The following is a 20,915-nucleotide window of genomic DNA, read 5'->3' on the forward strand; positions in this document are numbered from 1 at the left end:
GGAGGCAGCACAGTTGGGGCAGCAGGAGGCAGTACAGTGGGAGAAGCAGGAGGCAGCACAGTGAGGGCAGCAGGATGCAGCACAGTGGGGGCAGCAGGAGGCAACACAGTGGGGGCAGTAGGAGGCAGTACAGTGGGGGCAGCAGGAGGCAGCACAGTTGGGGCAGCAGGAGGCAGTACAGTGGGGGAAGCAGGAGGCAGCACAGTGAAGGCAGCAGGAGGCAACACAGTGGGGGCAGCAGGAGGCAGCACAACGGGGGCAGCGGGAGGCAGCACAGTGGGTGATGTGGTCATCACTGAAGCAGCCACGGTATTAGCAGGAAGAATACTTGAAAGGATCCGGGCCTTTGCTTTTGATGATCGACGTACCGATTTCCGTGTCATCTTAGCCCCATTAGGCTTAGCGGATTCAACTACCCTTCTTTGTCGAGGCATTGCTTTTCTGACTCGAGATTTCTGCTTGGGATGAAAAAGGTGCTGGAATTTAATACCTTACGGAGACATGAACACAATAGGGAACAAAAGATTGTATACGTCTCCAGAAGAACATTTCTATAGATGAATACGTCTCCACAAGAATTTCACGAAATAGATATATGGATTTTACTCAAAACTAGGAATTTCCAAGGTAGGTTGATCTGTCGCAAATGGAAGAGTTTTAGAAAAGGGATATTTAGTCCAAATTTCAGCTCAGGAAATTAATTCTGGTTAAAATAAGAGCATTTTGAAACTTCAATTTCACACTCGAAAACTTTACTACACGAGAACAAAGAAATGTCTCCACAAGGATACAAATTCCAGAATGGGTGTTGTAACACAATTGTGTGTGTCCCTGCGACTTCATTGTACAGACTAAAGTTGGTGAACTTAAGCAGTCAATCCCGAAGAACTCTGCTAGCAAATCACAGCAATAACAGGCAATAAATTAGCCAGTTAGAGTTACTGCAATTCAAGAAAAAAATCCAAGGCTGAACAACTGAAGACTATGCACATCACCTGATGCAGCTTCACCATACATGCCATAGGTCTAGTACCGTATTCCATAGAGCATGAAACTGCAATTCCAGTCAAAATATGCTCCAACAGGCAAGGCCAAATCACTGCAATTCCAATGAGATTATTACTCCAAAATCAGCCAAATAAATCCCATTGCTTAGGCAGCAGAGATCCAGTCAGCTAAATTCCACGAAAATGTATTCCACAGTGAAAATATCAGCCAGCATATTCCCAGAAATGAAATTTATCCAGCTTGCACAAAAAGCTGTGACAGAATGAGACACACACACACACACACACGTGCATTTTCCCTCCTACACTTTAGCACTGTGTTCTACAACTGTGTCCTGATTGGTCCAATCTTGGAAATGGTTTAACATAATTGGTTAAAACTCCCTGCTGTGATTGGTCAAAACTATTAGTGCCAGGATCCTTCTCAGAATCCTTCTCAGGATCCCAGCTTTTGGAGAAAAGTCAATTTTGCAGGTATTTAAAGGGATACAAAAAAATATTTTTTTGTTAAAGATTTTGTGTGTGTTGTAATAGAGCATTTTATACACCTCACATTATTAAGCTGTTAGAATTTACACACTGGCCCTCATGGCAGTGTTAATTGCAAAATAAGCTGGTTGAAACCATGAGTAGCAGTAAACACATGTTTCCCCAAGTATAATGAATTTTGTCAAAATACATGCATTGTGACAAAATTTCTTACACACATTGTCTCGGTATTATAGTTTTGTTTATGTATTTTTTTATGGCATAAAAATGGCTAAGAAAAGACCGCTTCTTATTATGCGATGACCACTAGACACGTCTAAATTGCGACGTGTTTTAAGCCGATGTCAAGGAACTTACGACGCTTTCAACACATCGCAGGTTTCGAGAAATGGATTATACGACGTGTCGCGAGTTGCGACATTTTACACGTCGTAACTCCGGTTGCGACGTGTCGCAGTGCTTCATGAAATTGGGTGCAGGTCATGCAGGCTCTGGCAGGCCACTACTAGGGCAGAAATAGTTTTCTTTGTTTGTGCATATGTCCCATTACTTTCAAGCAGGGTAGAGACCAAGTATAAAAGTCTGCTGCTTGTGGTTGAGGTGTGGTCATTTTTAGCTGTTCAGCAGGTCGGAGGCACATTTGGGACCTGCCAGACAACTCTACAGACTTTACAGCCTACATTGGGCAATCCAGATTTGTACAGACGACCATTTTGCTCTGGAGCTCGTATTCTCAAAAATGTAAACCCTCCATCGTACATAAACAGCTTTATGACAAAAGTAAACACTGTTCGGTGTATGTAGAGCAAAATCCCAATGCAAGAATTAAGCATCACTCACAACCTAGCAATATTAACAAACACTACATCTAACATGCAAAAAAAACTTCCATCATACCTGAACAGCCCAGTGACAGAATCTAGCATTCATAAATACCTCAGACAGTTTAGCTATTCCTATTGGTCGAGAGCCCGTCACGTGGCCGGTCTTAAACGGATGATAAAGACATGGCTAGCTGGTCTTAAACACTTTTCCAGTGTCACAATAAAATGTGGACTCCTAAAAATCCAGTGCCTCTTACCGTTTCATTGGTTCAACGTTCACAATCCTCACGTAGGTATGCGCAACACTACCAGGGAGTCAGAATTTTATAGTTCTAAATTCAAAACGCAACGCCCCAGGTGCGTTCAGGGCGACATCGCGCAGAACATGCTACGCGCACGTCAATCGCCATAAAAGGGTTGTTTACATCTTACTCGCAAGCTGAACACTCCATTATTTTGCCAGAGGGATGTTTCAAAAAGCATGAAGTGAACTTGTTGAACAAAATCGGGATTTTTTGAACGAATTATTTGATATTTTTTAACCGAAAAGGTATTTATGAATGGAAATAAATATGTGCTCGGTCGGTATTTATCACTCCGTTTAAGACCGCTTAGAGTCTGGGTGCTGATAATTACCCTCGCCTCCGGCTCGGGTAATTATCAGCACCCAGACTCTAAGCGGTCTTAAACGGAGTGATAAAAACCTCTCGAGCACACATTTATTCCCTTAGTATTGACAAACACTCGACAAGGGTTGACTATAGAATGCAAAATGTTACCTGTTACAGCAACTCCTGCCGCTATACCAACAGCTCCATGCACCCCGGCACCTGTGCTTCCACCCACACTCACTTCAGACATGTCAATTAATTCATAGGCACTGTCATTACGATTATCTTCCACCAGAGGAGAATTCACTGTGGATGCAGTAAGTGTACAAGAATTGGCATTAAGCCCAATCAGGATGATTTCCATGATTTGTGAGTATACATGGCCAAGCCAAACCTATTATAAACCCAGTCAAAACCATATGTGATTTTGGTATAATTTAGGGCAAATTTCTGGTTTATAACACTTGAGGCCTACATGATTAGTATTTTAGTTTTCAAACTAACGGTACTTATACTGCACAAGTGATACAAAGAGCAATAAAATGCTGATATGCTGCATGGTGGGTAATTTAACACAAAACAATAACACACCTTAGGTTTGACTACTTTCCCGCTTTCTACTTTTGCTTTAGCCTCCCACTCTCACCCATCATACCCCTATGCAAGATGTATAGCAATCCCCCAGGCAGGTACGTATCTTTTGTTTAAGTCAAAAAAAAGTCTCCGGTTTCTGGTATGGAGCTTGCCCCAAAAGTGGTGCGGCGACGCGTTTTTTTTTTTCCCTACTTTTTTCTTCTTCCCTACTTTTTTCTTCTTCAAATGTCGGCTGATGTTGCAGATGATGCTTTGATCCTTCAGAGTGGAGTTTGAGGTGACTATAGTAAGGTCATAAGGCTTGAGAATTCTGCACTCTTTTATGATCTCAAAATGTGGATAGTCAAGACAAAAATCAGAGAAAACGGTAGTAACATTAGACCATACAGCGACATCGACATTGTGCATGAGCTGCCAGGCTGGTCATTAGTCTGCTCCCTTACATATTGCCCTAATTAAAAAGTGTTTACAGGTTCAAGATACACGACCATTGCTCCCTCAGTCTGGCTTCCAGATGCACCATTACAAAATTACAACACCATCTGCAAATGGTGCCCGACTAAATTTAGTGAAAAATATACGAGTCCAGAGAGGCCACATAAAGCTTATACTCGATCGTAACCCCATCTAAAAACATGTTAAAATTGTGCAGCAGCAGGATTCCAGTCAAACCAGTGAGTTTGGCTGTTTTGAGACATCATTATATATAGAATTTTTTTTTTTTTTTTTTTTTGCCGATGCGCGCCCAGACCGGAGACTTTTGGGGGGGGGGCCCTTATCCAACCTCCAAGGAATTTTGAAAAAGTGCCCCAGGTTCTTTGCCTTGGCACTGCAGGAAAAAACTTTTACCACAGAAGGTTTAATCTAGTGCCATAGTGCTTTTACCTGGTTATCCCAATTCCTGTGACCATCACCAAGCCTTACCTCTTTAGTTTTTCCCAACACACATTTATTTCTGGTAAACAAAATTCCTCTTTAACAAGTGATATATTGCCTTCAAATGTTAACCATTATGTTGCACTGAGATATAATTGAAAGCACCGTACGAATTCAAAAGATGGATGAAACTAATTTAGTAAAAACTACTTTTGAAGACAGATTGGATTATCTTCCCCAAAACCTGAGGTATTGTGTAAGTCTTGAATGGTGTCATTTCTTACCTCTGATTGCGCCTTCTTCTGTGCTTGTACTGCTGCTACTCACTACAGAACCTCTTTTCTCCCAACCTTTAAAAGAAAATGTATTTATCTATAAATCAGGTTTGTTTATCTCACAAACATTGTTTCACAAACACTAAAGCACTAGTTCATAATTAGTTGTTTAGTGCACATGAAAGGGACTGTTAATATGCTTTTGTGCTGAACCCACACACTGGATGAAGTCTATCTGTGTTTGCATATCTCCTCTTCAGACAAACATGTATGTACATGTATAATATACTGTCTGAAGAAAGCAAGACAGAGGGAACGAAAGATCTCTTGTTTTCCTTAAAAATGTATTCTTCTGTTGAGAATGCTCCTCATGGATTGTGTGCTTTTAGGAGAGTGTTATATGAACAAAAAGAAATAAAATGCCTCGTCTTCCTATGTATACATGTAATGGTAATGTACAACTGTGTGTCTGTACTGTACATGTAATGTGTGTGTTAAATAAAAACAAAAATTGAAGAGGGAAAAAAAGGCTGTCCAAAGGGGAAGTTATATGATGAACACCATCAAACCAACCTGTGTCTAACCATATGATATGATCAAACCTGTTTTATTAGATATATCAGGGGTTCACCGCTGTTCCAGAGGCTCACAGCGCGACATTAGGTTTATGCGCATGTGCCAGTTTTTCTGGGTTGTTTTGTAAAATTAATATTCATGAGCATGTTCGTAAAAACAAATCGCTGAGAACGGCCTTCCAAAAAACTGCTCATAATGCAAGAAATAGTTATTGAAGCCATAAGATTTGTCCGAATATAGGTTAAAAAATGAATAACTTGAGCATCTCCATCTAAGATTTTAAATGCCATGTCGTTATTTTCACGAAAAAAAAACCTCCGAAAGCCAGCAACCAGCAAAAAAAAGTGTCCAAAATAAAACTTTTTTCTGTAATCAAGTAAATAAGTTTGAATTAAGACTGCCACGAAAACATCAATGAGACTTTATATTTTGTATTAATGGTGATTTCAAAAGAGAAAACCCCCAAACTCGCCTGCAAATGAGGGGATTCCCTGGTGGGTTTACTGAACACTGACTGTGGTTTTCGCGATTCAACAGCACAGTAAGCGGGGTTCGCGATTCAAACAAGTAGGCCTACCACGCCAACGCGTGATTGGCCGGTGCCCCGCGAGTATACATTTCCAGCGAGGGGGATGTACGCTAGTGCCTGCTATTGGATTTATGCACATATGGTGCCGTTTGTTTACATTCAGTGTACCGGGTATGTATTAAATAGCTACGTACGTGGCTCCATCGAGGTTTTCTCTCTCAAGTCTTCAACAGTAATATTCTCCTTTAAGTAGTCTTTCCAATGGTAATTTACTTGATTCGGAATGAACTTACCCAGATGACGAAAAATCCCACGAAACCTGAATGTTATTTTCCTTCCAATTGAGACATTTATGAACATCGATAAAAATGAAAGGTAATTTTTTGAAGGAGTTTTCTAATCAAATGTCTTGCCGAAAAATTCACAGTCTATCTGACAAAAAATAATTGTCCTTTTTCTGTCAATTTATTGTAATATATCTATTGTAATATATTTATTGTAATATAAAAAAGCGATTGAAAAGACGTCCTCCGGTGAGCTGTTTTTACGCAAAACAAGACTGGAGAAATTCAGTCATAAGAGGGCGTTTCATACGAACTAAAGCATAGACATGCACACAAACCTAATGTTGCCCTGAAAACAGCGGTGGGTTATGGGGGTACAATGAACAAAAACAACAATACAACTCCACAAGGAAATCTCCGTACCCTAAATAATATGCTACATAGTTGAAGGCTTCAATAGAAAAAAAAGAATAGAAGTCGGGACGTAAAGGTTCATAACTAGAGGTTCGTGTTTGTTGAGTTACAAATGCAGAGTGGTCAGGCAGACAATTATTTCATTAAAAAAAATGCAGTCTGATGACATCATGATTTTGAAAACTTGCAAAAATATCTGTGGTTAATCAAAAAATATTAAGGGGCGATTTAGTAAAATATGGACGGATGATTTTCGAATTTAAAAAAAAACAAGTTCTATTAGAGGGCGCTCTTTCAGATGATGACATCATCATACTGGGTTTTTTTTGTATCTGGCATTCCTCACTTAGCAGTTCCATATACATGTAGTAAAATGCTTCTGTTTTAGAGTTAGATTCAATTTTTATTGCACTTCTGGTAACACCGGTTTTGTGCCAGGAATAAGAAAAAAATTTGATTTTAGATGCTCTGTGGTGCAATCTGAGGCAATTACTGGGCACTTTCCTCTGAAATTTTGGAGCAGAATTTGTTTTAATTTTAAGAAGAATTTTGCTTCATTTGTTAAAATGTGCTCTTGTTCTTATAAAGTTTCTTCTGTACTCAAAAGTTGAGAACCATGCATTTTCATGTTACTTTGCTGTATTTGCCATGCTTTGATGTGCTTTGGGTGTTTCACATGGGACACGAGCGATTTTTTTCCACTCCATGCGTAGTTTATAATGTCATTGCAAAAAGGCATTGCCAAAAACCTTGCCAGTGGTTGCTATTTTATTGAAACACTCTTGAAATTCATGCTGATGCCCGTCAATAATAACAGAGTCCCGAAACCATTCCCACCGGAACTTATTTTTCACTTCTTTATCAAGCTCTCGCACTTATAAATCTCCTTGCAACAGGATCGACTTGTTGGGCGCAGCTATGTTGGAAGCATATGTACACAAACACTCTGAGCCGACGCACGTAAAACAATGTGCATAATCCACATGACTGTACTGTAATGTATGCCATTGTGCACGCTGAGTAATATTAGTCAGTACACCTGACCAGCGCAACACATGCATCTCGAATACCGACACAGGAACTACACCTAAATAATCACAACTTCGGACCCGAGCGAAAAATCACATGATCGCACTAACGGCAACGCATGGTCTTCAACTTCGTTCTCACATTGGGTATTCAATATGTGCGTGCGTAAGATACATGTATATCGATCAACGAAGTAATGTCTGTCGGATATTTCGGCAAGCAAAACTCATGAATAATTAATTAGCACATTCTACCCCCCTATTTTCTCAACGGATTCACATGATTCACGTTGGTTGACATTTGAAGCCAAAAAAAAAAACACGGATTTGTGGGGGAAAAAAAATGGAGAAATCATATCCCTGCTTAATGTATATGTGCTTTACAAATTCGTCTTTTTGATGACGTCATCATGACGTCACAAATAATTCCAAATTATGTGCATATACCAATTGCTGAACAAACCTAATACGAAAGGAATTATGAATTTAGCACAATGCGTTCGTGAGATATGGCTTGAGGGTCCAAAACTTCAAAACAATCCTTAAAAAAACTGGGCCTTTTTTGTGTTATTCTTGTGCGAAAATGAATTTTGGGGTCCAATTTTGTGACCCCCAAAATCAGACTGTTCAGGGCTAGTTGTGATTCCAGCCGTAAAGTGTAGCCTTTTGCGGATGTATAAGAAACCACATTTGTGCAATGGTTCCACGTGTAATTTATGTGACATACACAATTGTGTCGTACATTGGATAAAAATGACAGGAAAAACGTATGCGTACTCAGTCGTGTCTGATGTAGCAACCAATTTTTTTCCCGTCTTTTCTTGGGAACAGTAAGACATTAGGTTAGTGTCCTTTCAACTTGACCTTGTAATTAGTTTAAGTAAACAATCCAAAACATGACATTTTCGGGGATTTCAGGACTTACTGCCTCTTTAATATTATGCTAATTTTGTCGTGCAGTAACAAATGTTAACCCTAAACTCCCCAACTTCATCAAAATCCATCCTTCCATTTCAGTGGATATTGGAAGACTTGGTCCTGCAGGCTTGGTTTGACTAAATGTTGATGGAGTATGATGGACTTGGGCCTGACGGCCTGAAGCAGTGCTAGGGGAATCCGCTTGAATATTGCCTAGCATCCTGTACTGCTGTTGTCATATAGCCATGTGTACTAAGTCCACCAGTACTTCATCAGTGGTGGATTCCATTACATGTACGTCATGTATTGGAAGCAGATTGAGTGATGTATTTTTGCCAACTTGGTCCTCTACTTAAGACAGTTGGTAGTTAGGGTTATGACAAAAACAAAGTCATAGTGATGTCCCTTTGCACAAAAGACACATTTTGTACACTCTTTGTACACATCAAGATGCATGATGATTGGATCATGCAATGTGTGTGTTTCAAAGAGTCAAATTCTAACCAAATTACCTTTCTGTATGGGAGCAGAATTTTGTTTTGGTGTTGAGGGTGGGGGTTTTGCTTTGTTTTGTATTTTTATTTTATTTTTTAATGGGGGGGGGGGAGACATATAGGTACATGTACTGTCTGTATCTGGTAAATAAGGTGACATTCACAAAGCGTATACATAAATAGCACAACATTGAAAAACCACAGGCACATAACACTAGCTAATTGTAAAGCTTACTCTCTTTTCCATGCAAATTAATGGCCAGCATGAATAGACAAAGTAGAAAAATAGACAAGAAATGGCAGCCTATTAGTCATTTTCATGTGGAAAAACTGCTCTTAAAACAATAAAAAAAAATTATAATAAATATCACATGCACAGCACAGTCGACTCCTGTTAGTACAAGATCCACGGGACTTACGTGTAATCAAAATGTGTGTTGTATCCAAATTTCGTATAATCCGATGCAATAGTTTCCAAAACATTGTTCACCATTGTGTAAGCCCTATGAACGTGCATGATGTTCACGTGCGTAATCAACACAAAATAGAAAATCGTATCGGGTATGTAGTATTATCAAACAAAATAAAAAAACCCAAACTATGGTGTTTGGTTGTCCACGAGGGGACTACTTACCTGTTGGACCTACAAATGCACATTTCCTTAACTATGTAAATTAACCGCTAAAGTAAAGATTTGCTATAGCGTGCCACAGCACCCTCCTGCGCCAGCGCCCACAATAATCAGAGCCCCCGCCATTATCGTCCTCTTTCTTTAGCGCGAGTGAATCACACCAAAGGAGGAGCCCACTGTGGGGAAAGGCGGGCGGGACGGTCCAACAGGTAAGTAGTCCCCTCGTGGACAACCAAACACCATAGTTTGGGGGTTGTCCACTTCGTGTCCTACTTACCTGTTGGACATACAAATGCATAGACTGGCACCGAAATTGGTGGTGGGAGTGGGCTGCAATTGAGTCAAAGAAGGACACACAAATAAGGAATCCCCTCATGGACTACACAGAGGCACATTACAAACTACCATGAGCCTTACTCACCCTACTGTTGAGTTGTTGGTACAACAGCCTGGGTTGAGACCTCTTTGGAGGGTTGTCTTGGGGCAGCTGATGGCATGGTGGCTGACATTGTCACCCGCCCAGTCCGCCCCTCTGTTAAGAGGACATCTCTCAGGTAACATGACGAAAAGGTCGTTGCTGTTTTCCAACATGCTGCCTGCATTATATCTTCCACAGGAACACCCCGCAATAGTGCCCATGACGTTGTGACCGCCCTTGTATCATGAGCATGAATCGTCCGACGGGATTCGTTCCGAGGACTGTCTGGCATTTGGGATCGGATAGCTGTAACTATCCATCGAGAAATTGTGTCACGGGATGCTGGGCGGTGGGGAGGAGTCGAAGTTATAAACAGTTGAGACTCCCCACCGCGGATGGGTTTTGTGCGAGCTATGTACCATTTTAGAGCTCCAACTGGGCACCATTTCTTATCTTCGGGGACCGAAGATAATGATTTCAATTCAGGAACAAAGTTGTCCGGAGGCTGGAAGTTAGGAGACTGGTTTTTAGTAAGGAAAGTACTTCGAGGGATGAGACATACTCCGTGAGGCTCCCATCTTATGTGTCCCTTGTCCAGGGTCACTGCATGGAGCTCGCTCCGTCTCCTAGCTGTTGCAGCAGTGAGGAGGAAAGCTACCTTGACTGACAGATCCAACAAGGGTACCGTCGCAAGAGGTTCATAGGGCGGGTTTGCCAGATTACGCAGGACCTCTCCTAAATCCCATGCTGGGGCAAGTTTACGTTGAGGAGGACGCTTTGTAAACATGCCTTTGAGCAGTTGACCTAGTGCCAGGTTGTTTGATACAGAGGAGCCATCTTGAAAACCTTGATGCACTGCAGCAATGGCCGACTTGTAATTTTTTACTGTGGCCAATGTAAGCCCTGTATTAAACAGGTGGAGGAGGAAGTCCCCAACCATGGTTACAGATGCAGAGAGGGGATCCACGTCCCTCCCGTCGCACCACCTAAAAAAATGTCGGAGTCGGCTTTTATATGTCTTCCTTGTAGACGATCTCCGCCACAGGCTGCCAAGGTGGCAGCTTCCTCAGAAAGGCCTGCTGTTCACATTGAATGCTGGACAATAGCCAACAGGTCAGGCGTAGTGACTCCGGATCCGGGTGGTTCAACTTGGGCCGGGTCTGTTTCAGTATATCTGGTCTCTGCGGGAGGATGATGGGCTGATGAACCAGCAACCTGATCATCGTTTGGAACCAGGTTTGGCGAGGCCAAAATGGAGCTATGAGCATCACCTTGCGTATCTTGTGCAGTACCCTCGAGAGAATTGAGATCGGTGGGTATGCATATGCGTACATGCCTGTCCAGTCGATTGTTAAGGCATCGACTGCCCAGGCTTTCGGATCCACGACTCGAGTGCAGTATACCGGCAATTGGTTGTTCAGCGATGACGCGAATAGATCTATGTTGGGACGATCCATTGAATTGAACAGTGTTTGGACAACTTTTGGGTGTAGTTGCCATTCTGTTGGAAGGATCTTTCCTCTGGACAGCGCGTCTGCCGTGACATTCAACTCGCCTGGTATGTGACATGCCACAAGAGTTACGTTGTGATCTATGCACCAAAGGAGTAGCTTCCAAGTCTGGAAGCACAGCTGGGGGGAACGTGTTCCTCCTTGGCGATTTATGTAGGCCACTACAGTTGAGTTGTCGGATTGCACCATTACAACCTTCTGTTCGACTAGGCTGATGAGCTGGGATAAGGCTCTGCAAACTGCAGAACATTGATGTGGAAAATCAGTTCGTCTGGCGTCCAAAGACCTGACACTTGCTGTGACTGCAGATGCGCACCCCATCCCATGTTGGACGCATCTGTCGTAAAAGTCACCGTGGGAAGTGGAGGAGGAAAAGGCAAACCTTGACTCAGGTTGCTCCAAATTGTCCACCAATGAATGTGGGGGATGATTGGCTTCAGTATTGGTATGCTCCTTGACAAAGGATGTTGACTGGGTCGAAAATGAGCCAAAAGATGCATTTGAATTGGCCGCATCCTCAGGCGACACCATGGGACTAGATCGACCAGACTGGCCATTAGGCCCAGCAGTCGTAGCCAGGCCACCGCTGGTGCTGATCGAGCCGTCAGGAACAGTGTGGCGCACTCCTGGACATTGTGTACTCGTTCGCTCGAAGGGTTAGCGATCCCTGTTACCAGGTAGATTTCTGCCCCTAGAAAAGATGGTGTCTGGGTGGGGACCAGATGAGACTTTTCCAAGTTTATCAGAAACCCTAACCTTGTCGTCAAGTCGACGGTTACTTCTAAGGACTGTCGAACTTCCTCTTTGGACCTGCCTACGATTAACCAATCGTCCAGGTAGAGGAATATCATTATATTTGCTCTTCGAAGTATTGTTGCCAGGGTCTTTGTTACTCTGGTGAAGACCCTTGGTGATGTTGACAGACCGAACGGAAGAGTGAGGAACTGGAAAATTGTATTTTTGTATTGAAAACGAAGGTATTTTCTGTGTTCCTTGCAAATGGGTACGTGAAGATAAGCATCCTGATAAGCAGATCTATTGATGCGGCCCAGGATGGTGTTGGAAGAGAATTTAAGACGGTGCGCAGGGTCTCCATACGGAACCGCCATGGACGAATAAACCTGTTCAACGGCTTTAGGTTCAGAATAGGACGCCACTCGCCTTGCTTCTTCTTGGGTGTAAGGAAGAATGTCGACATGAAACCTGATGTTTCTACTGGACTTTGTACCGGTTGAATTGCTTGCTTTGATAGCAGGGTTTTTATTTCTTTCTCCAATGCCCTCCGCTGTTCTCTGTCTGATGGAACAGGGGTGGGACGTGAGAACATTACCGATGGAGGAGTGCTCGTAAACTCGAGGTTGTACCCCTGTGTGACTGTCTGAAGCACCCACCCATCGGTGCAAAAGTGGGCCCAAGTCTCCCCGAATTGCCTTAAGTGGCCCCCCACGGGCCCAATCTGGGGGGCCACGGATGGAGAACCAGCGTCACAGACGCCACCCCCGACCCGCTCAAGAAGAATTCTGGCAGGAGGGAAACCGCGTGCCACGACCTCTTGAGGTTGGCCAGCCAAAACTTCGTCCGAAGTTGTCTGCGATGTTGTTGCGGCTTTTGCTGGTGTTGCTCGAGCCACAGTGGTTGATTGGGTAGACTTGGGTGTCCGAAAGGAGGGCAAAGGTTTTCTAAACCCTTTGGCCCTATTCGAAGTAGTCGGGACCTTAGCTGTTGGTTGTGACTTCTTCCGAGGGGCCTGTAAATTAATACGGTCTGTTGCTTCTAGACGTTTGGCCTCGGCCTCCATCATCGTCTGGAACTGATCCGCAAACAAATCCTTGCTCCATAAAGGAAGGGCCTCCATGCGTTTTCTCGCCCCTTCTGAAGGGAAGAAGATCGTTTCTAGAACATTGGAACGTCTGGAGACCGTGGCAAGTACAGAGAACCTAGCAAATTGGTCTAGGATGATGCGTAATCCATCCTCCAGACATTGAAAGGCATTGACAGCCATTGTAGGAGAAACACTGGAACCGGAATCACATGCAGTAACCAAGTATTCTGACAAAAGAAGCATAAATGAAGTCGTTTGCAGACCCATGCGGGATGCTGCATCAACCTTATGTAATGCCTCTTCAAGCTTACTCCGGACAGGATCGGCAAAGGGAACTTTAAGTGATTGTTTCCCTGTATCTGCCCCCATCTTGTCCTTTGCATTGTCTGGGATAACCAGAACTGTTAAAAATTCTTCAGTATCCTGCTTTGGAACCCGAAAGGGATGACATGCTGCCTTGGCAAAGGGTTGCCATTTTTTTCTGAGCAGCTATTGTTTTAAGACGGTTAGAAAAAAACCTGTACACCGGGAATTCCGGAAAGGTTGACTTCGGGGAATCCCGCTCTGGTACACCTGTGCGTTTCTTAAAACTAGGCCGTGTACCTTGTGAAGATTCTGATTGTTCAGGAATGGGAATCTTTAATATACGAACCATATCCCACATCACTTCACGAAATCTATTATCGGTAGTCTCATAAGGATGACTCCCGGAAGAATCCATGTCGGATGGCCGATCCATCGAAGATGGACCCGGCCGGGACTCGAGGTTAGCCTTAGTTGTTGCCTCGTGTGTATCTACAGCTGCAGAATGAGTAGGTGAAGGTCTCTTGGCGTCTCTGCGCGTAGCGCGGTTGACGTCCGAGTCCGACTCTTGCAATGAATCAGACGGGTGAATAGAAATAGCGCCGCCTGATTCCCGGTCAAATTCCCGATCTTCGGCCTCAGCTCAAGGGGAAATTGGGAGTTGTTGTGGCGCCAATGCCGCCAACTGAGCCGACAAAGCCTGAAAACCTTTCAGAAAACCTTTCAGCAATAAATCCGATGTATTGTCTCTCCGTCCGCGTTTGCGATGACGTGGGTGGTCCGATGACTGGCCAGAAGTCGGCGACGTACTGGCACTGTCGCTCGTTGAAGAGCTAGAATAACGGCGGCGGCGGGATTTATGGGCCCGGCGCCGTTTATTCTTGGGCCGTGATCGATGTTGCGATCCACTGTGACGAGCCATTAAATCAGAAATTCCCGAAGGAACGTCCGAAAGAACCCCGGGTGCCACCCCCCGCTCTGGGTTTGACCGGGCGCGGGTGCCGGGTTAAACGCGGCGGCTGTCAGACCGATAGGGCCCGGTTCCGCTCGGTTCCCCAGACCAACGTTCGGGGCCGAACGTTAACGCGATGGGCCGATCGGTTTTTGTTTCTTCGGGTTTGTGCCCTCAACCGGTGGCTGAGGACAATCCGGGGAATCCTCTTCGGAGCAATCTGCTCTCGGGGAAATCCTGGCGTCGGTCGCCGGGATTGCCGACGTAGACCGATGTTTTTCTCGGTTTGCTGACTCATCAGCCCGGGAGCTTGCAGACTTCCGTCTGGCCCCGGTTTGTACCGAGTCAGGGCCGGTGGTTTTCGGCGCATCGCGCCCACTACTAGTCCTTTTCCTTCCCTTATGGGGACTGGCCTGCGACACTTCCGTGCCCGAAACCTGTCCCCGGGAAAGACATGCGGCACTGGAACCCTCGGCCATCGGCCTGGCTCCAGTCCGCGAAAGCCCCGTCGCGCGTCCGATAGGATAGGTAAAACCAATACCAGGAACGGACCGCGGTGGCTCCGTACTTACCCGCTTCGATGACTTCTTTTTCTTTCCAGAAGTGGTCGAAGCTTCACTTCTTGCCGAGTCTGTAGATTTCGCTAGCCAGGTGTCAATCTTCGTCCACATTTCGGAGCCCCATGACTCGCAAATGGCACACCTAAGAGCTCTAGAACATGGCCTACACTTAGGACATAATTCGTGGGAGTCGTCTAGGCTATTCGGCAAAATCTTGTGACATTTATCACAAGTCACGAAATTTTTGGGAGGCATTTTAATCAAAGACCCTAAAAACCAGAACAGTCTCAGAACTATAGTAGGATTTTCTTCAAACTGTTAGGATAAAAAAATACAAACACATACGTATTCTTTAATGTACAATGTATACACGCAAAAACACGAGGTCATAAAACGGTTTAATAAAAACGTTTATAAAACTCGTCCAAAAAACCAACAAATGTAACCAGAAACACACCTAGTGCTTCCGAGAAACAAATGTATTGCAAATCTTGAGAAAATTAATAACAAATAGCGATTACATCCAGTAGAAACATGCATGCTACTGTGAGCATTGAAAAACACGTCCTACTGTCACGAGCGCTAAAGAAAAAGAGGACGATAATGGCGGTGGCTCTGACTATTGTGGGCGCTGGCGCAGGAGGGCGCTGTGGCACGCTATAGCAAATCTTTACTTTAGCGGTTAATTTACATAGTTAAGGAAATATGCATTTGTAGGTCCAACAGGTAAGTAGGACACGAAGTGGACTAAAAAGAACTGTTTGTGAAAATGTGTAAAAGGTACGGTACATATATTCCTATTATCATAAGTAAATACCAAAAAAAACCTTTAAAATGTAATAAAAAGACCATCAGACCTTGGTTCATTTCTACATGTAATTTTCACGTGCTGATCCACAATCCAAACTTGTTTGCTTGCTTGGTCAGTTGATGAGAAAGCGCCCTCATGAGACAGTCTCCTGAGCAATGATGTCATAATGGTACATCGTGATTGCATGGTGTGTGCCGTAAAGTTTTTGTTTCATTCGTTATTTTTATTTGCCAATGCGCCAATCTCTTTTTTTTAACTGAAAAAAGCCATTTGAATTTGTTTGGTTGACTTCAAACAACTTCAACGATCCGCGTAGATCTTGTTGTCCATGTCAGCAAGGGTGCAGAAGATGTCACTTTAAATAGGCTACTTCTGTTTTTGCTTTCCCGGCTTGTGGTTTCTTGTGTTTCCTTCTGGGCCTCATTGTATCATGGTATCATCAGCATGCTTTGATAACAGGCCTTTGTTGCTAACCACAGTGCGCGATTAGTGATTGTACCACAGTGTGGGCAAGATTAAACAAAGCTGACTTGAACCTATTGATGACTAATTATGCTGCTTTCAGATTAGGTCTGAAAGAAAGGAAAAAAGCCATGAAGTTAGTAAGCTTTTGTGGTTTTCAAAACTTTGTAATAAATGGGTCACTAACAATGCTTTACATGCCAGGGGGTCGCCAAAACTTTTCGTTATAACAGAACAATTTTACTACCCAATTTTGGCTTCAGCAAATTTCCTCCATAGATACCTGTACAATTTTGCAGGGACCGAAGATATTCCTTCGTTATAACCAGGATTTTGTCTTATCTGATTTTGCACTAACGGGAGTCGACTGTATAACTATTTTGTTGGTAACATGTGAGAGTGACATCATTTCAATACAAACCACGCACACTCACGTGGACTAGTTCTAACCATAATCTGTAGAAAATGCATTGCTGATTTGCAGTATTTGTTTTTGGCGGTACATTCAAGCCAGCAACAAGCTTCAAGCCTTTCATAAAGTGCGCTTTCAGTCTATTTGGAGTCATTTGCATCATCCTATGTCCACAAATTGGATTTCCATTGCTACCCTGTGTCCATGCTGTGATTTGAACCGCTAGGGTTATCTGAGGACATTTGTCTGAGGGCATGGAATAGGTAACCTGTGATAAAAAATAATCCCGGGACCTGGGCCAAGTCCTCAGAAGGTCATTGTTCAAACCTTATGGGATATGTTGGGAAAAACTGTAAATCCAAACACTTAGAACAAAAGAAGGCAACAATAAGAGTCCTCAGTTGTACAGTAAAATCAGACATCTACTACTATTGTCCATAGGGTGTATTTATATAGTTAACATCGTGGTCTAAATACAGGTGTGCGACAGACACAAAACAGACTGAAAACAAGCTTATGAATGGCATGTACAGCCTATAACTGATATGTGATGCTTACATCTATGTACATATCCGTCTGGTAAATGCAGCTGAAATTGGTGAAAATACTGCACACATAATATATTTAATTTGTAAAAAATACCACTTCCATCATACATTGCTTCATCATCTGTTTGTTTGTTTGTTTGTTTGTTGTACTTCGTGGCATCTATCAGCATCATATACAGCCATTTGGAAAGCATTCAGACTGCATTATCACTAGAAGCCCCCCTCTCCCTTAAAACAAATCTTCCTGTCAGAATGGTAAAAGTGCCATGCACATTACAGACTCCCCATACAAACGTAGTAAGAATACTGTGCAAAATGTTTTGAATTATTGATAACTGTGCAAGATGCTACACAAATTGTGCAAAACAATGCGCATACATGTATATCAACATGTATGAACTGTTTATATCACTTTTACTGTTTGAGGGGATAATTCTTTGTAAACACTGAAATATAAGCAGCTCACCTATAGCAGCAATAAAATTATCCTCATTGAGACTATGTGTTTCAGGAATGGCAGCCATGCTGCCACCATGCTGTTCATCTGGTGTGACAACCACTGAACCCTCAATGGCATAAGCACTCTCACTTCTAATCCCATCACCATGCAAATGAGCTTTCTTGCCTTTATCAGGTTCCTTTCCAAAGTAGTGTGTGTGAGCAATCTCAAGGAGGGCATATGCACTGGCAAATCCTCCTATTGGCTGGGTATAGAAAGAGTATTCCAGTCCGGCAATCACAGCCTTCAAGACAGATACAATCCCCTTATACACTGCTTTGCTCACTTGCTGTGAAAGAGAGAGAGGGAACAATGCCATTTACTATTAAAACAACCAAAACATACACAACTGCAGATTAATTCAATCAATTCAGATGCAGTTATTCGTCAGTCATTCATCAGTCATTCATAAATATTTGATACAGTTTACCCATTCTAATTGGTCGAGAGACAGTCACGTGGGTGGTTTTAAACCGCTGATAAAACACTGGTAGGAAGTGTTTAAAACCAGCCAGACACAAACATGGCCCCTGAACAGGGCTCGAATTTCATGAAAAAAAACCCACTAGACAGCAGGTCTAGTAACCGAAGAATCTTACTGGACCTGAACTATTTTTACAAGACCTGTGTCATAAATAAGGAAAAAAAAACATTTTGCACTACATGTATGTGACAGGAAGACAACAAAATGCTACATGTATTTACGAGTTGCCCGTTTCGTGTGTGCACTTGGCTAGTTCCCTGGAAAATTAGTCTAATTCTCTTGCAGGGGCACAGCAGTCCTTCATTTAAAGAAAATCCAGGAGAGCTATATATGCTCTCCTCAAATCTTTGAGGAGAGCAAATGTATTTTAAGGAGAGCGATTTGCTCTCCTTGAAATCCATGGATAAACGATGGTAAACATTGTTTTTGTTTTGTTTTGAATATCAGGATTTATTCAAGGGGCTGCATTATTATTACTAGTTTTGGCATGATAATATGCTTAAGTGGCTTATTAAACTTCTTTCATTTTTGTAACTGTAAGACAAGGTAAAATTTATATAAAAAAAATAACTAAATGGAGATTAATAAAAGGTTTGAATTCTGCTTACGCTTTCATTTTTTAATACAGTTGTCAGTTGGTTCATCACTTAATTATTCTTGGAAAATGGAGTTAATAAACTGCACATATACATGACACAGCAACTGAATATTTGTTTTCAGATTTGTTAAAATTATATGAAAATGTTCAGTCTGAACTATTTCCATTGCACTACGAAAGCTATACAAAAAGGGCCTCAAAAATGACGAAAACTTGCCTTAAGTGTTAACGAAAATATATGCCGTTGATAATCTAAAAAAATAATAGAAAATGCAGGTCATTTATACCATATGCTCAATGCTAGTTACGAGGAGAAACTGGCTAACAATGTCTGAACTTCGCTTAGTACGAACGTGCGATGATAAACTGTGTGTTGTGGACCGGCAGTGGGCCGGCATTGAGCTTCGTTTATCGGTATGTGATTTCGGTGAAACTCGCTGCATCGTTTCACTTCATATACCAGTAGTATTTCCTCGAAATAAATTATGAACACAGGAAATACATACACAGACAAGAGAGATCAAGTTCTGTGAGTATAGTCCAGCGGATATGTGAAAAAATTGTGCACTTTTGCATAAAAGCATGAAACTTGGCACAGATCTTTGTAATCATGTGAGAAAATGTTTTTATGTGGAGCCATCGCAAATGTACCCTTTTAGGGGCGTGGCATTAATTTAAGAAAAGGGGGGGTGGGACTTGTCGTGCCCAAAGTGAAAACGGTTGTTCCCACTTGTTACAAAAGCAGGAAACTACAGAAAGACATAATTATATAGATTATAAATGTTTTCCAGACTTGGAGCTACCACAAAAGTACCTTTTGGGGGGCGTGGCAGCCATTTAAAAAAAAAGGGGGGGGGTAAATTATTATGACCACCTTATAAAATATTGTGCCCATATTTCATGAACGAATAAAACGTCCCCCAGACGTTTATGTTCATGAGAAAAAAAATTCCAGATGTAGAGCCATCTCGAACACAACCTTTTGGGGCGTGGCAACCATATTATGAAAAAAGGGGGGCGGGGTTTTCATAATGTCCACCATGGAAATATTGTTCCCACATTCACAGAGAAATGGAACTTTCCACAGACATCGACATTCATGAGAAAAAAAATTCCAGATGTAGAGCCATCACGAATACACCCTTTTAGGGGCGTGGCAACCATATTAGCAAAAAAGGGGGGCGGGGTTTTCATAATGTCCACCATGGAAATATTTTTCCCACATTCACAGAGAAATGGAACTTTCCACAGACATTGACATTCATGAGAAAAAAAATTCAAGATGTGGAGCCATCACGAATACACCCTTTGAGGGGCGTGGCAGCCATATTGAAAAAAAGGGGGCGGGGCTCTCATTATGCCCACCATGGGAAAAATGTGCCCATATCTCATTAACGAATGAAGCTAATTCCCACAGATATTAATATTCACCAGAAAAAAAAAAACTCAGACGTGGAACCATAGCAAACACACCATTTTAGGGGCGTGGCAGCCATGGTAATATGGGGGGGGGGGTAGTCTTGATGCCCCTATAAAAAAAAGTTGTGCCTACCTTCCATAAATGGATTTAACTCCACACAGCAATATATATATGAGAATCTTTCTTTTTTTTGAATGTGAAGCCATCACAAACTTACCCTTTTAGAGGCATGGCATCCATTTTCAAAATGGGGGGAGGGGGGGGATACTCAATATGTCCACCGTGGACAATTTTGACCGCTTTTCTTATAATAAAATCTACCTCCGATAGCTCTTCTAATGTGTTGGAGTAGGGACGCCTTTACAGTTGGAAATGTTGGCAAACCCTTTTTTTCTTACACTCTTGCCTCATCTATATCAACCCAGTTACTGGTTCTGTCGTCTGTAGAATTATTATTAACCTCTCAACTGTAGCAATTTCTGAATTGGGGTATAAAAGGGGGTACCTCAGTTAGTCTTTTAAAGACTAGTGTTACTTCTTCAAGTACATTGTGTTTCCCATACCT

General features: G+C 42.6%; 1 protein-coding gene across 1 annotated transcript in view; it reads right to left on the reverse strand.

Moving 5' to 3' along the window:
* Positions 1-3,099: 3,099 nt before the first annotated feature.
* Positions 3,100-20,915, reverse strand: part of LOC119723041 (MAP kinase-activating death domain protein-like) — a gene marked incomplete at its 3' end in the record, with an annotated part of 85,371 nt that continues 67,555 nt past the window's right edge. The window contains 4 exon segments of the mRNA XM_038193526.1: positions 3,100-3,237; positions 4,686-4,751; positions 9,155-9,157; positions 17,816-18,137. Coding sequence (XP_038049454.1) covers positions 3,100-3,237; positions 4,686-4,751; positions 9,155-9,157; positions 17,816-18,137 — 529 coding nt within the window.

The sequence above is a fragment of the Patiria miniata genome, unplaced genomic scaffold (assembly GCF_015706575.1).
Source record: "Patiria miniata isolate m_02_andy unplaced genomic scaffold, ASM1570657v1 HiC_scaffold_1, whole genome shotgun sequence".
NCBI classification, from domain to species: domain Eukaryota; kingdom Metazoa; phylum Echinodermata; class Asteroidea; order Valvatida; family Asterinidae; genus Patiria; species Patiria miniata.